Consider the following 14,540-nt stretch of genomic DNA (forward strand, 5'->3'; position numbering starts at 1 on the left):
GGTTTTTGTCAACAATTCAATTGATTCAACTTTTCAAAAATCTTTCAAATGAATTGCTTTTGGATTTGAGGCATTTTTTTTTAATAATAGAAAATGCATTTGATTCGTAAAATATACTGCCATATGTAAGGACAAAACATATTTGACTCGTTTGTTCAGTTTGTTGCGTCCTTAATCCTGCCACTTAACATTTCATCCTAACTTAAGTAAAATACAACCTTGGTTGGATTCAATTTTCTCTCTTATTTGCAAAAAATCTAGGAAAATAGTTATTCCCTATTAAAATTTCGATAGGTGTAATTTTCATTTTCTCTCAAGACCTTTTGCTTTCCTTTTTAAAATCGTAATCGGTAAGCTTAATAGGTTAATGTGTTAATTGATTTGGACTATCGGGCGATCCGGGCTCGAAAGTGAAGACGTCTTAGAAACTGGTAAATCGATTAATTGTCTGTCCAAGAACCATGCGGTGGCTGAACTGTGCTCTGGTGAATTCAAAGTGGCTTTACTGCCGTGACCCGGAAGATAAACTACCAACACAAACATACCTTAATTAACGTTGAAGTATATCATACATATTCCACTTAACAAGTGCAGATAGACCATTGATTTTACATGAAAATTGAAAAAGGAAACGCATTTGTTCTCACACACCAAAAGACCCCCCCCCCCCCAAAAAAAAAAAAAAAGAAAAAAAAAAAAAAAAACAAACAAAAAAAAAAAACCCCGCTAAAACCATGGCAGAAATTATTGAGCTCATTCCCATAAATATTTAGCTTGTTATTTTACGACCGGTTTTGTCCGACCAACAAAAAAAAAATGCGTGTGTCATACATAAGGATTGATTTTCTCAACATCTAGAAAATTCTAGTTAGATCAATGCTCCACTTTCATCATAGTGTGCTTTTTCTTAAACAACATAATATGAAAGAAAGGAAACGATACTATATTGTTAAAAAGAAATAAAAAACAAAAAGTGAACCAGTTTTTACATAGTCCTGGCCTTGAACGGTTTCTATATTTTCAAAAAACAGAAAATGTCAATCGATAACCCATAGTTACTAGCAATCAATTTCATTTTAAATACAAACAGTATTGATTCTCTTAATAAAGTATTAGGATATGTCATTCATAATAGAATATTTGATTAATAGAAACATGGACGCTACTTTGAAGTCAATAATATCGTGCTTTTTCTTGATAGCAGACTTTGTTCCAGGTAAGTTTGTATTGTTTTCTTGTTGAATAGAAATGAGGTAATCATAATTTCCAATTCTTTATAGCTATGTTCATTGACCTAATTATTATTCATTCATATTGATGACGATATTTTAAGCACTGAAGTATAAGTCAAAGATATGTTATATTGAGTTTAGGCCATGCCATGATAGAAAATCGATAATACGGGGACAAAAAAATTTAACCAATGCTTATTTGATACTTAAATACTTTATTCTTGTTTAAATAATTAAGAGAAACGAAACGGCAGTAATCGACAGTTGTATTATTTATGAGTTGTATTTGTATATGTTACAACGTAAGTGTTTTGAACTTTAATCCTGTAAAAAAGGAATTTTTAGAGAATGAATAGTGAATAAATTTCACTCAAATCTTTAAGTAATGTATGTAACTTACTGAACCGACATGATGAACGATAACAATATTCTAATATGCAGGAACCGAACCATAAAAAGCGTAACATTGACTTGAATCAGATAATATAAAAAAAAATAGTTAAAAGAATATACAACACCCCGCCTGCCACAGTAACAGTGTGCATGGCTGAAAGGTTGTAAAGTACTACTACAGTGTATGTTACCATATTATATGTTTTTATTTTTTGCTTTGTTATTTTTTATGCTAAATTAATGAATATAAGTATATTTATTGTGAAAGATTCTTGACAATTATATAGGTAATGAGAAATGTTAAGGAAGAACGCCCGCTCTTTATATCAGTACATTCATTATTAACGGAAATTAACGGAAATATTATTTCGTACTTATACTGATACGTTTATTCGGGTAAAGGCAAAAGTTACTGTATAATTTGTTTACGCTGTATTTCAAATTTTCATCTGATTAAGTTTAATTGCACAAATAATCTGGTCATTATTTTATTGATAACACTAATAAAGAACTTTAATGATAAGGTTCCGCTCTACTTTTTATGTATTGGCTTATAAAACAATATTGATTAGGAAATAAAAAAAATCAGAAATAGGGTAAAAAACGGTTTCTGTCAACAGTTTCTGACAGCTCCTCGCCGGTTCCTCGCATATTTTACATTTACAAATTTCGGGAACAGTCTAATTCCCCATATTTAATTCTTACATCTTATTTATAATGTGTATGAACATAATTTTTTTGGAATGGAATTCAATTTTCTGTCCGATGGTGTTTATTTCATCACAATCTAGGAAATATATTGTTTAATATAGACCTTTTATAGTCGTTTTCATACGTTCCTGGTAGATAAAGATTGTGTATCGATCTAGGCGTATCTGTTTGAACGACAAGCTGTACATAATCAATAGGTAGCTTCCAGTCACCAGAAAACATACACAATCTGGCCAATGATTAGCAAATTCCCCAATTAAGTTTAGAAAAATAAACAGATTTAAAAACGTTGAAATCAGTTTGAATAATATGTTCATTTATCAAATTTTCAAGAATACATGACAGATAAACATATATCATTTGTTTTCTTTTGTCACAATCCCTTTCTGTCTTCTTGTTTTTACATTTTGAAATTCGTACTAGTTATTTGTTCTATGTAATGTATAAATCCCATTTAACTTAAATGCACATGTCACGTGAACATTGTTTAAAGACACAATTACACTTACCTATTTTGTAGGTGTGATTACCGCAGAATACTGCTCATTCTTAACCTATTGTGATGACGGATACTACTGTTGTGAAAACAATACTAAATGTTGGTAAGAAAAAAAAGATATTTATTTATTTCAATGTTTTATCTTTTAATTCCATCAGTCATACAGTGCATTGTACTTTGATGCGTAAAACACATGTACATTGTACATACAATAGTATACAGACGACATACATGTATATACACATCAATTTCCAATTTGCCACTTTATAAAATATGATATATATTCCTAAATTCAAAATTTCACCATAACCATGATTAATGATTAACTGTTAAATTCCGCTTAAGTCGGTGGTAGGGGCGTGGATGTGAGTTTGCACTTGACAGTACCGTCCTTGAACAAGCTCCTGCAACATTTTCACTTTTGACGTTTTGTGCGTTTTTAGGGACTCTTTATTTTCTCTCTATTCTAAATATTCCAATCAAGCTCTTTTATTCAATTATCAGTTTCTATTTAAAGTTATGTCAAAGTTCGATTAATAAGTATCGGTTGATCAGGATTTTTAACATTGACCAAGATCTCGGTGTCTACTTACATGCAAAGTGTTTTATAATTTAATTCACCATCTTATGTATTTCTTACTCAAAATATCGCAATATCTGAATAATTACTATAATTATTTATAATGTATTGTAATATAAATATATATTCTATCTTGACTGTCACTAAATTTCAGGTTACCTAATTTCAGTTTTAAAGTCAATGTTTCAACGAAACAGTAAGTTGGCTGACTGGAGAGAAGCATAATATTAGGATAAACTACATGATCAATATGCTATTTCTATTTGTGATTAGACCATTATGATACAGATGAAAGACACCTTAACATAATACAACATACGACATAAAAATCAATTATATAAATACAACAACTGTATAACACGCTAAGTGACAATGCATATTTACATTAAAACTTTACATGATGATTTATTACATGCTTTTCGGTGGTTTATAGAAATATATCAGTGATATAAAACTGGTTATTTCACTGTTTGATACAGTGAAATTACCACTTTGATAATTTCACTGTTTTGAATTTAAGCCCCTTACGTTGTTTCAGTGAAATACCAGCGTGCACAGTACTGGGTACCAACTTAATGACGTTACGTCGTAAATGACGTCACGTTGTATTATCATTTGGCGCGCTTTTTATTCGGTATTAGGTTTAATGTCTTTTTAAAACGTTTCTTTGCATGTAATAAAAAGAAAATTTGTTTAGTTTAGTGTAAGATTGAAATATATTTCACCTTGTGAACACCAAAAGTTCATATTTCACTCGTGGCTGCGCCACTCATGAAATATACCTTTTGGTGCTCACTCGGTGAAATATATTCCGATCTTAAACTGAACTAAACAAATATCCTCTATGTATTTGTAAAATTTATACTTTATTAAACTATTACCATATAATATTTCGTTACGTTTTATAACCTCAGTGTGTATGAATGTTCCAAGCTTTCTTTCTTTCGTCTGGTTTTCATTATTCATTAAGTCTACACAAAATCAAAAGCTTGTACATAAACATCCAAAGTGCGTTACTGGACTGCAAGTATTAGTAACTCGCACTCCAGAACATACCCATTGATTGGCTCATTTTTTCTGTGGTTAACTTATTTTGACGGCAGCGAAAGGGATAACGATAGAAATATCATATTCAGATGCTCCTTCATTGATTACTTTTTTCTAGTGTTTCATCTTGAGACAACAGGAAACGTGTTTTTATATTTGCATAATATACAGAGGAGAAAGAACATCAAACCACTCGGCAATCTGATTTATTCTCGGGAGGCTACGCCCCTCTTACAAATCAGAAAGACTCGTGTTGCGATACTCTTTCTAAAAATAAAGCTTTCCTCAATGTCAAGCACCATTGAGTTTCATCTTGTTTGGTCATGTTCATGTAACGGATCATCCCATTCCATGTGTTTGTTCCACAATTCTCGTGAGTTTTCAACGTAAAATTATAGGGCAGACTTGTCCTAACGGGTAGAAAAAGGAAGCAATTTATTTCAACACAAAACGTTTTGTCATGGGCTGTATAACAGGGAATAAGGATACCTTAAATGATTAAGTATCTTTCTTCGTATTCCATTCATGGCCTAGACTTGGTGGCTAGGTGTATCGGGAGCTGCGTCCTATGAACGTTGCCTTTGCTTTGTTGATCTTTATTCTCGTTTTATTTTTCTAGAACTGGCATCGTCTCAATGTCTGCGCTATCATGTGTTGTGACGTATCGTTTGCAGCTTCATTGTTGGAAATCCTTCGATCACTCATTAAATATTGTTTTTGCTTCTTTGCATAATACTCGCCTGTGTTTCGGTGTTTGTGCCAGTTAAGATTGTCTACATAAATGTCAGTCTTGATTTTCTTGGCAATGTCGTTGTTATATGTTTTTTAATGTTATTCTTTAGTTGCTCCTAGCAAAAATGTGCTGGAGATCACACCATATCCTTTAACCAAATGAATTTCATAACGTCGCGTTGATCATTTTGAAGACCAATTTGTAAGAAAGCTTTTTTAATATCTGCAACCAAAACGATTCGATGCATCCTAAATCTCAACAACATGCCATATAAATCATGCAACATAACTGGGCCCCTATTTGGACATTCATTTAAGCTTTTGTTGTCTTTCCTTGTTCTTGCAGAACCATCGTAAACTATACGCAGTTTAGTTGTAGTTGTCTGTGTGTTGTGACTGTGTAATGCGGAATATAATTAATCATTCCATCCGTTTAGTTTCCCTCTACCTTTTCAATTACGCCTTTTTTAACTGTTAACTTATTACATCGTCGTACTTCTGCAAAATATCTCTTTTGTCTTTCATGCGATTTATTGATTATAATTATCGGCCAAATGCAAGTTATTTGATTGTAGGTAGTTATCGCTCGTCTTCTTTGCAGGAACAAAATACAAAATAACCGTCATTCTCAAATGCCAATGTATCTCTAAACTGGTATCATCCGTTTGGATATTTTTGTCAACAATTTCAATTGATTCAACTTTTCAAAAATCTTTCAAATGAATTGCTTTTGGATTTGAGGCATTTTTTTTTAATAATAGAAAATGCATTTGATTCGTAAAATATACTGCCATATGTAAGGACAAACATATTTGACTCGTTTGTTCAGTTTGTTGCGTCCTTAATCCTGCCACTTAACATTCATCCTAACTTAAGTAAATACAACCTTGGTTGGATTTCAATTTTCTCTCTATTTGCAAAATCTAGAAAATAGTTATTCCCTATTAAAATTTCGATAGGTGAATTTTCATTTTCTCTCAGACCTTTTGCTTCCTTTTTAAAATCGTAATCGGTAAGCTTAATAGGTAATGTGTTAATTGATTTGGACTATCGGGCGATCCGGGCTCGAAAGTGAAGACGTCTAGAACTGGTAAATCGATTAATTGTCTGTCCAAGAACCATGCGGTGGCTGAACTGTGCTCTGGTGAATTCAAAGTGGCTTACTGCCGTGACCCGGAAGATAAACTACCAACACAAACATACCTTAATTAACGTTGAAGTATATCATACATATTCCACTTAACAAGTGCAGATAGACCATTGATTTTACATGAAAATTGAAAAAGGAAACGCATTTGTTCTCCACACCAAAAGACCCCCCCCCCCCCAAAAAAAAAAAAACAAGAAAAAAAAAAAAAAAAACAAACAAAAAAAAAAACCCCGCTAAAACCATGGCAGAAATTATTGAGCTCATTCCCATAAATATTTAGCTTGTTATTTTACGACCGGTTTTGTCCGACCAACAAGAAAAAAATGCGTGTGTCATACATAAGGATTGATTTTCTCAACATCTAGAAAATTCTAGTTAGATCAATGCTCCACTTTCATCATAGTGTTGCTTTTTCTAAACAACATAATATGAAAGAAGGAAACGATACTATATTGTTAAAAAGAAATAAAAACAAAAAGTGAACCAGTTTTTACATAGTCCTGGCCTTGAACGGTTTCTATATTTTCAAAAACAGAAAATGTCAATCGATAACCCATAGTTACTAGCAATCAATTTCATATTAAATACACAGTATTGATTCTCTTAATAAAGTATTAGGATATGTCATTCATAATAGAATATTTGATTAATAGAAACATGGACGCTACTTTGAAGTCAATAATATCGTGCTTTTTCTTGATAGCAGAATTTGTTCCAGGTAAGTTTGTATTGTTTTCTTGTTGAATTAAAATGAGGTAATCATAATTTCCAATTCTTTATAGCTATGTCCATTGACCTAATTGATATTCATTCATAATGATGACGATATTTGAAGCACTGAAGAATAAGTCAAAGATATGTTATTTTAAGTTTAGGCCATGCCAGGATAGAAAATCGATAATAAGGAGACAAAAAATTTAACCAATGCTTATTTGATACTTAAATACTTTATTCTTGTTTAAATAATTAAGAGAAACGAAACGGCAGTAATCGACAGTTGTATTATTTATGAGTTGTTTTTGTATATGTTACAAGGTAAGTATTTTGAACTTTAATCCTGTAAAAATGGAATTTTTAGAAAATGAAAAGTGAATAAATTCCACTCAAATCTTTAAGTACATGAAGTAATGTATGTAACTTACTGAACCGGCAGGATAAAAGATAACAATATTCCAAAATGCAGGAACCGGAGCGTAAAAAAGCGTAACATTGACTTGAATCAGATAATATATTATAGTTAAAAGAATATACAACACCCCGCCCGACTCAGTAACAGTGTGCATGGCTGAAAGGTTGTAAAGTACTACTACAGTGTATGTTACCATATTATATGTTTTTATTTTTGCTTTGTTATTTTTTATGCTAAATTAATGAATATAAGTATATTTATTGTGAAAGATTCTTGACAATTATATAGGTAATGAGAAATGTTAAGGAAGAACGCCCGCTCTTTATATCAGTACATTCATTATTAACGGAAATTAACGGAAATATTATTTCGTACTTATACTGATACGTTTATTCGGGTAAAGGCAAAAGTTACTGTATAATTTGTTTACGCTGTATTTCAAATTTTCATCTGATTAAGTTTAATTGCACAAATAATCTGGTCATTATTTTATTGATAACACTAATAAAGAACTTTAATGATAAGGTTCCGCTCTACTTTTTATGTATTGGCTTATAAAACAATATTGATTAGGAAATAAAAAAAATCAGAAATAGGGTAAAAACGGTTTCTGTCAACAGTTTCTGACAGCTCCTCGCCGGTTCCTCGCATATTTTACATTTACAAATTTCGGGAACAGTCTAATTCCCCATATTTAATTCTTACATCTTATTTATAATGTGTATGAACATAATTTTTTTGGAATGGAATTCAATTTTCTGTCCGATGGTGTTTATTTCATCACAATCTAGGAAATATTTTGTTTAATGTAGACCTTTTATAGTTGTTTTTATACGTTCCTGGTAAATAAAGATTGTGTATCGATCTAGGCGTATCGGTTTTACATTATCAATAGGGCGCTTCAAGTCCCTAGAAAAAATCCACAATCTAGCCAGTCATTAGCAAATTCTCTAATTAAGTTTAGAAAAATAAATGAAAATGAACTGATTAAAATACTTTAAAATCAGTTTGAATAATATATTCATTTATCAAATTTTCAAGAATACATGACATATAAACATATATCATTTGTTCTCTTTTGTCACAATCCCTTTCTGTCTTCTAGTTTTTGCATTTAGAAATCCTTACTAGTTATTTGTTCTGTATCCATGTATATATCTAACAAAACTTAAATGCACATGCCACGTGAACATTGTTTAAAGAAACAATTACATTTACCTATTTTCTAGGTGTGATTACCGCAGAATATTGCTCATTCTTAACCTATTGTGATGACGGATACTACTGTTGTGAAAACAATACTAAATGTTGGTAAGAAAAAAAGGATATTTATTTATTTCAATGTTTTATCTTTTAATTCCATCAGTCATACAGTGCATTGTCCTTTGATGCGTAAAACACATGTACATTGTACATACAATAGTATACAGACGACATACATGTATATTCACATCAATTTCCTATTTGCCACTTTATAAAATATAATATATGTTTCTAAATTCAAACTTTCATCATAACCATGATTAATGACTAACTGTTGAATTCCGCTTAAGTCGGTGGTAGGGGTGTGGACGTGAGTTTGCACTTGACAGTACCGTCCTTGAACAAGCTCAATCAAACCGAGTCTGCAACATTTTCACTTTTGACGCTTTGTGCGTTTTTTAGGAATTATTTAATTGCTCTCTATTCTACATATTCCAATCAAGCTCTTTCAATCAATTATCAGTTTCTATTTAAAGCTATGTCAAAGTTCGATTTATAAGTATCGGTTGATCAGGATTTTTAACATTGACTAAGATCTTGGAGTCTTCTTACATGCAATTCTCCATATTATGCATTTCTTACTCAAAATATTGCAATATCCGAATAATTACTATAATTATTTATAATGTATTGTAATATAAATATATATTCCATCTTGACTGTCACAGAATAAAGTATTTTTGTTTTTCAATTTTCATTTATCAGTCATCCAGCATATCTCCAAAAGGGCGCGCATGCAAACGCCCGAAAAACACAGATGTTGAGCTCTTAGTGCCTCGGGTAATTTTGAAATAACTTTTGGCCGTATACTTTCATATTGTATTGAACTGTATATTTGATGTTTGTTTATACAAATTTTATATGAAAACTATCATATTATTATCCAATTTTCTTTTTTCTACTTTTTAGCTCTGAGAATGTATTGACAGTTGGAGCAATAATTGGTATAGTTATAGGCTGTATCATCTTCATCAGTTGTGTCGTTGCTGTAATATGCTGCTTAACTAAACAAAGTCATCGAAAGGGACAAGTAGTACAACCAGTACAACCAGCTGGTATGTGTCATATTGAAAAACCACACGTTATCATATCATCATTGGCTATGTCGATGGCAACATTAATTCATTCTTTTTACTCTTTTAAATTAATAAGATCTGAGTATAAGTGTTTACAGTATAAAGATCTTAAAAAAGTGGTCCATCGGAAGCATTAATCACAACGAATTACATGTGCATGAAAACTGCAGGAGTCTGTAAATGAGGGATAATGAATAACTGCAAAATCCCTGACGCATCCTAGCACCGGCTTTAGCGGTATTCTATTTATTTTCAACACTTAAAAGTGCTAGAATCAATAATCACGAAGGACCAGAAAAATATAAAAACACGCAAGTGTTCGGGGCAACTTTTTTCAGCTGCCAAAGAAGTTAATGTACCTCATTATGCTGATGAAGATTAAAGTTTATTTTCATATACAATGTAGTAATACCAAGTAGATCATGTGACAAATTGTTTTGCTTTCTTTTCTATTTTGGCTAGAAGATATAAATCAATGTGGCGTTTGGTAATTGGCTCATAGGTTTAACTATATGTTTATGTGTTGATTGTATAATAACTTTGGTATAGATCAAGCTACATGTGACAATTTAAATGTCAGTGTTAGACAAGCTTCATGATTACGTACCTTTGTAAGCAAGTTAAGCTGTATGTGCCATTCGGCAAGAAGGTGTAGTTTAGTGTACCTTTTACTTGCATATACGAGTAATTTGTAGATGTCGAATTTTATATGATGACAGACTAGTGAGTGCTATTTAGTACCGCTGGCTTTGTTTAGTACACCTGGTTTTAAATGGTCCTTAAAGATAGTTCAGCACGACATTATTTTTGTGGTATTTTTATTTCTAACTTTTTGGCTTTTTCTTGTTGGGTGGTTCCAATATTCCTACTTGAATAATGTTGAATCATATTTAGGATACGTTGCCTGCTTTTTAACTTTGTCTTTTTAACGTCTTGTCTGTGATATGTATGCTCAATTACCTCAGATCCCCTCTCAAATTCCATTTCGTCTAGTTCCGCTAATTGTTTTCTTGTTTATGGTACACGCTATCTATTACTTTGGGACCATCCACCGCTTTTCATGGAATGGCACGAAAGTGTCACATTCAAGGTTCCATGATAACCACCGTGTGCGATTGTTTCTTAATTCAAAAGTTCACCATTTTCAATTTTAAATGTTGAATTCTGCTAAAGCCGCTGCTAGAGGTGTATGGATGGTAGTTTGCACTTGACAGTATCCATGAATCAATAAAACCGAGCAATTTTGTTGTTTTGAACTTTCTCTAAGGAATCTTATTTTCTCCTTTTCTTGATACGCATGTCAATCGGTAAACGCCATTTGGAATGAGGATTTTGTTCAATGTCTTTTTGTGCGAAGGGTTTGATTCATATTTAGTGTACATAATGAATAACATTTATCAATAATGATTTGTAATCATACATGACTTACTATATTTGAAGGGGTTTATTGTTATAATCATGACATGTATACAATTTCATGTCAGAATAAATACATGTATTTTACAGTTTCTGATATATAGATAAATGTAACATTTTATCAAATGTTAGTTTTAAAAAAATATCAATGGTATAGTAATTTTACGAACGATTACAAATATTAGAAATTTAGATGAAAAATATAGGTGTTCTTTTAATTTTAATTTTCAATATTTTAATTAGGTGTAGCGATCATAACAACTGGACAAGGTCCCCCTGGTTACAGCCAACCTGGCTATGGCCAACCACAAATGTATGGACAACAGCCAATGTATGGTCAACCTCAAATGTATGGGCAACATCCAATGTATGGTCAACCTCAAATGTATGGACAACAATCATTTGCACAGCAACAATTTGGTAGCCAGCAACCAACATTCGATGAAAAAGCGGGCACCAGTGATCCTGCCTATCCCCCACCACCACCAAATTACTAGTCCTGAAACGACGATAATCTTTATTTACTACGATACTCGTATGCACATTTTACCAAAGTACATACTCCTTAACTTAATTCATCTAAAACAGTTATAGTACCGTATATTATTGTTTCCACAGTTTTGAATATCATGACTTATGTTCATCGATTTGTTAACATATATAATGGTATCTTCCTTTACTTGTTTATGCCATACTCAGGTATGTTTAATGATATATTTCAATGGACACTTTTTTAAAATCAGAATCAAATGATAATGTCAATAGCCAAATCAATATTTTTGAGACAAAAACAATAGTAATAATAGTATAATTTTTAACATAATTCTTGCATACAAACCTACATTAAATCAAAACTCCATAAAATCACGTTTGTCATCTCTATGCAAACTGGGATAATTTATTTACTCAATAAAATTTGAATCTTGAGTGCATAATTTATTACACATTTCAATCCAGATATACTCGTACTCCATGACACTTAAGTCACCCATATAATACTTGCGGTGTTCTGGCCCGGCTTTCACTAACGTTCTCAAAGTCAAAATCTCAGCTCAAATCTGAGATTTTTCTCAAATTAGAAATTGAGATTGAGATTTTTCTCAGTTTAGCTTTTACTGAAAAATATTGAGAACAATCTCAACTTAATATTTGAGATTTTTCTCAGATATATTGAGACAAGGGTTGGCTGTCTCAGATTATGTCTCAATGAAACTAAATTTTTATTCTCAGTGGTCATCGAAACTCCAAAGCATTCTGACAGTCTTACAGGCTGATACAAATTAAAAAAAGTGCTGGTAACCCTTTATGATCAACGGAAGGCTTAAAGGTGCAATTCCATAGGCTATTAAACACAGGCACCTAAAAGGTGTTCCTCATACAGAACTTCGGTACTTGTTTGGCCTGTAAAAAGACTAAAAAATGAGATAACGAAACATTGTTATCATCGCAGCATGTTATTTTAAAACTTTGATTCAAATTGCTACAATAACTTTAACTGTGTCAAAATGTATGAAACTAAAAATGAATGCATGTAAAAAACATAATCATAATTCTCAACGGAAACATATAGTTCATGTGGAGAAAATTAATTGTAATTATAACAGTTTATGAGTAATGGACATTTGGTCAGCGATAATATAACGCTGCACATATGATAATGCTTTAGAAATATCGTGGCGAAAAGTATGTCTGTCTCTTCATATAACAAATGAAATTCAACTTTCTCTCGAACATACTTCTTACATTTCTTACCCGTGATGAATGTGACCCTCAGACTATTCCTAAAACATTCAAGATCAGACATTTTCAAACATCCAAACTTATATTTTTGAGTGACTTTATTTCTCATTTCTTCATCACTACCTTCATCTCAGAGAAATTAGGAAAAATACTTTCCACAAAGTCCGTCATTTTCGTTAAAGTGGGTTTGGTATATGCATATATAGCAAGTGCCAAAGATTTTGTAACTTATTACAAGTTTTCCAGTAGGCTAGATCATATTATTTTATCAGTAAGCGAAAATTATCTTTATTTTATGACTTTTTGCAATTTAGATTTACTATTTGGTTCAAATCTGCTGAAAACTTACCCTAAAGAGAAAATGTGTCATTATGTCAATGGACATTTTACATTATTGTTACCTTTAAGTGAACCGAATGAAACCAGTACCTAAAATATCAGCACATAATTGTAGAACCGTCTTTCTAAAACAAACATAAGAACTACATGTTTTACTTAAGGCATTCTGTGGAAGCAAAGCGTGAAGTGAATTAAAAAAAATATATATAAATAGATATTGTGCATATTGAATAAAGAGATGCGTGCTTTTTACGAGTATGTGACTAGTTTTTATCATAACTGATTTCAATTAAACACAGACACGTGTCAAATGGTTCCAATCGTTTGAGTTTATTGATAAAAATCCTTATTCTATTTTATGCTAAATGCAATGTATAATGTCGTTTATATTTGTTGATCTGAAAAATTCATTTTATATTAAAAAGGCTGCAGCATGAGATCGTTTATAATATTTTTTTCTATCTCAGGGAAGCCGTGTTGTTTGAAAATCAATTGTTAAATAAACAAAACACACCAGGATGGCAAACTTTGGATCATTTCATTGACTGATATTTACCAGTAAACAATAATAATGTGTGGAAAATAACGAAAGACCGGTGGGGACATTTTAACTTTGTGAATTCCCGAGTTCATCTTTGTAAATGCACAATTAAAACTTCTTGAATTCACGTTTTAACATACAGAATATTCACGATTTCAGGTTCATGAATTCACAATTTTACTTCATGGATTAACAATTTTAACTTCATGAAATCACGATTGCAACTTCACGAATTTACGATTTCGACTTCAGAAATTCACAAATTCGACTTTTTACGATTTCAAATAATAAAATTTGAAAAATTGAAAATGGTAACGCATTTGTTCTATGTCGACAACAAAACGCAGAATATGGAAAAACCATGACAGAATAATATTCAGCTCATCCTCATATATATTATGCTAAAAGTCTCACTATATTTAACCGATTTTGTCCAAAAACAAGAAAAAATTGGTCTGGAGTGATTCTCTCAACATTCAGAAAATGTTAGTGAGAGCAATTCTCCATTTACACCACACTGTTGTTTTTTTCTAAACAAGATAATATGAAAGATGAAAACAAAACTATATTGTAAATAAGAAATAAAAATAAAAATAAAATAAAATAACGAGTTTATATATAGGCCTTAGACGGTTTCTTTATTTAAAGAAAAGAGAATGTAAATCGATATCCCAGAGTTACCAGCAATCAAT

At 31.5% G+C, this 14,540-nt stretch overlaps 1 protein-coding gene across 2 annotated transcripts; it reads left to right on the top strand.

Moving 5' to 3' along the window:
* The first annotated feature begins 1,091 nt into the window (after window positions 1-1,091).
* Window positions 1,092-13,739, top strand: LOC132755184 (uncharacterized). Of its 2 annotated transcripts, none has more exons than XM_060746003.1 (4): window positions 1,092-1,216; window positions 2,857-2,938; window positions 9,646-9,791; window positions 11,472-13,739. In XM_060746003.1, the coding sequence occupies exons 1-4, from the start codon at window positions 1,120-1,122 to the stop codon at window positions 11,723-11,725; spliced, it is 579 nt and encodes a 192-aa protein (XP_060601986.1). In that variant the 5' UTR covers window positions 1,092-1,119; the 3' UTR covers window positions 11,726-13,739. The 2 variants fall into 2 exon arrangements, with proteins under 2 accessions (XP_060601986.1, XP_060601978.1); XM_060745995.1 differs by lacking the exons at window positions 1,092-1,216; window positions 2,857-2,938 and adding exons at window positions 6,913-7,062; window positions 8,703-8,784 and having other exon boundaries at window positions 11,472-13,734.
* The last annotated feature ends 801 nt before the right edge of the window (window positions 13,740-14,540 follow it).

This window comes from Ruditapes philippinarum, unplaced genomic scaffold, assembly GCF_026571515.1.
Source record: "Ruditapes philippinarum isolate M1 unplaced genomic scaffold, ASM2657151v2 ctg14659_1_1_1_1, whole genome shotgun sequence".
In the NCBI taxonomy this organism is placed as follows: Eukaryota; Metazoa; Mollusca; class Bivalvia; order Venerida; family Veneridae; genus Ruditapes; species Ruditapes philippinarum.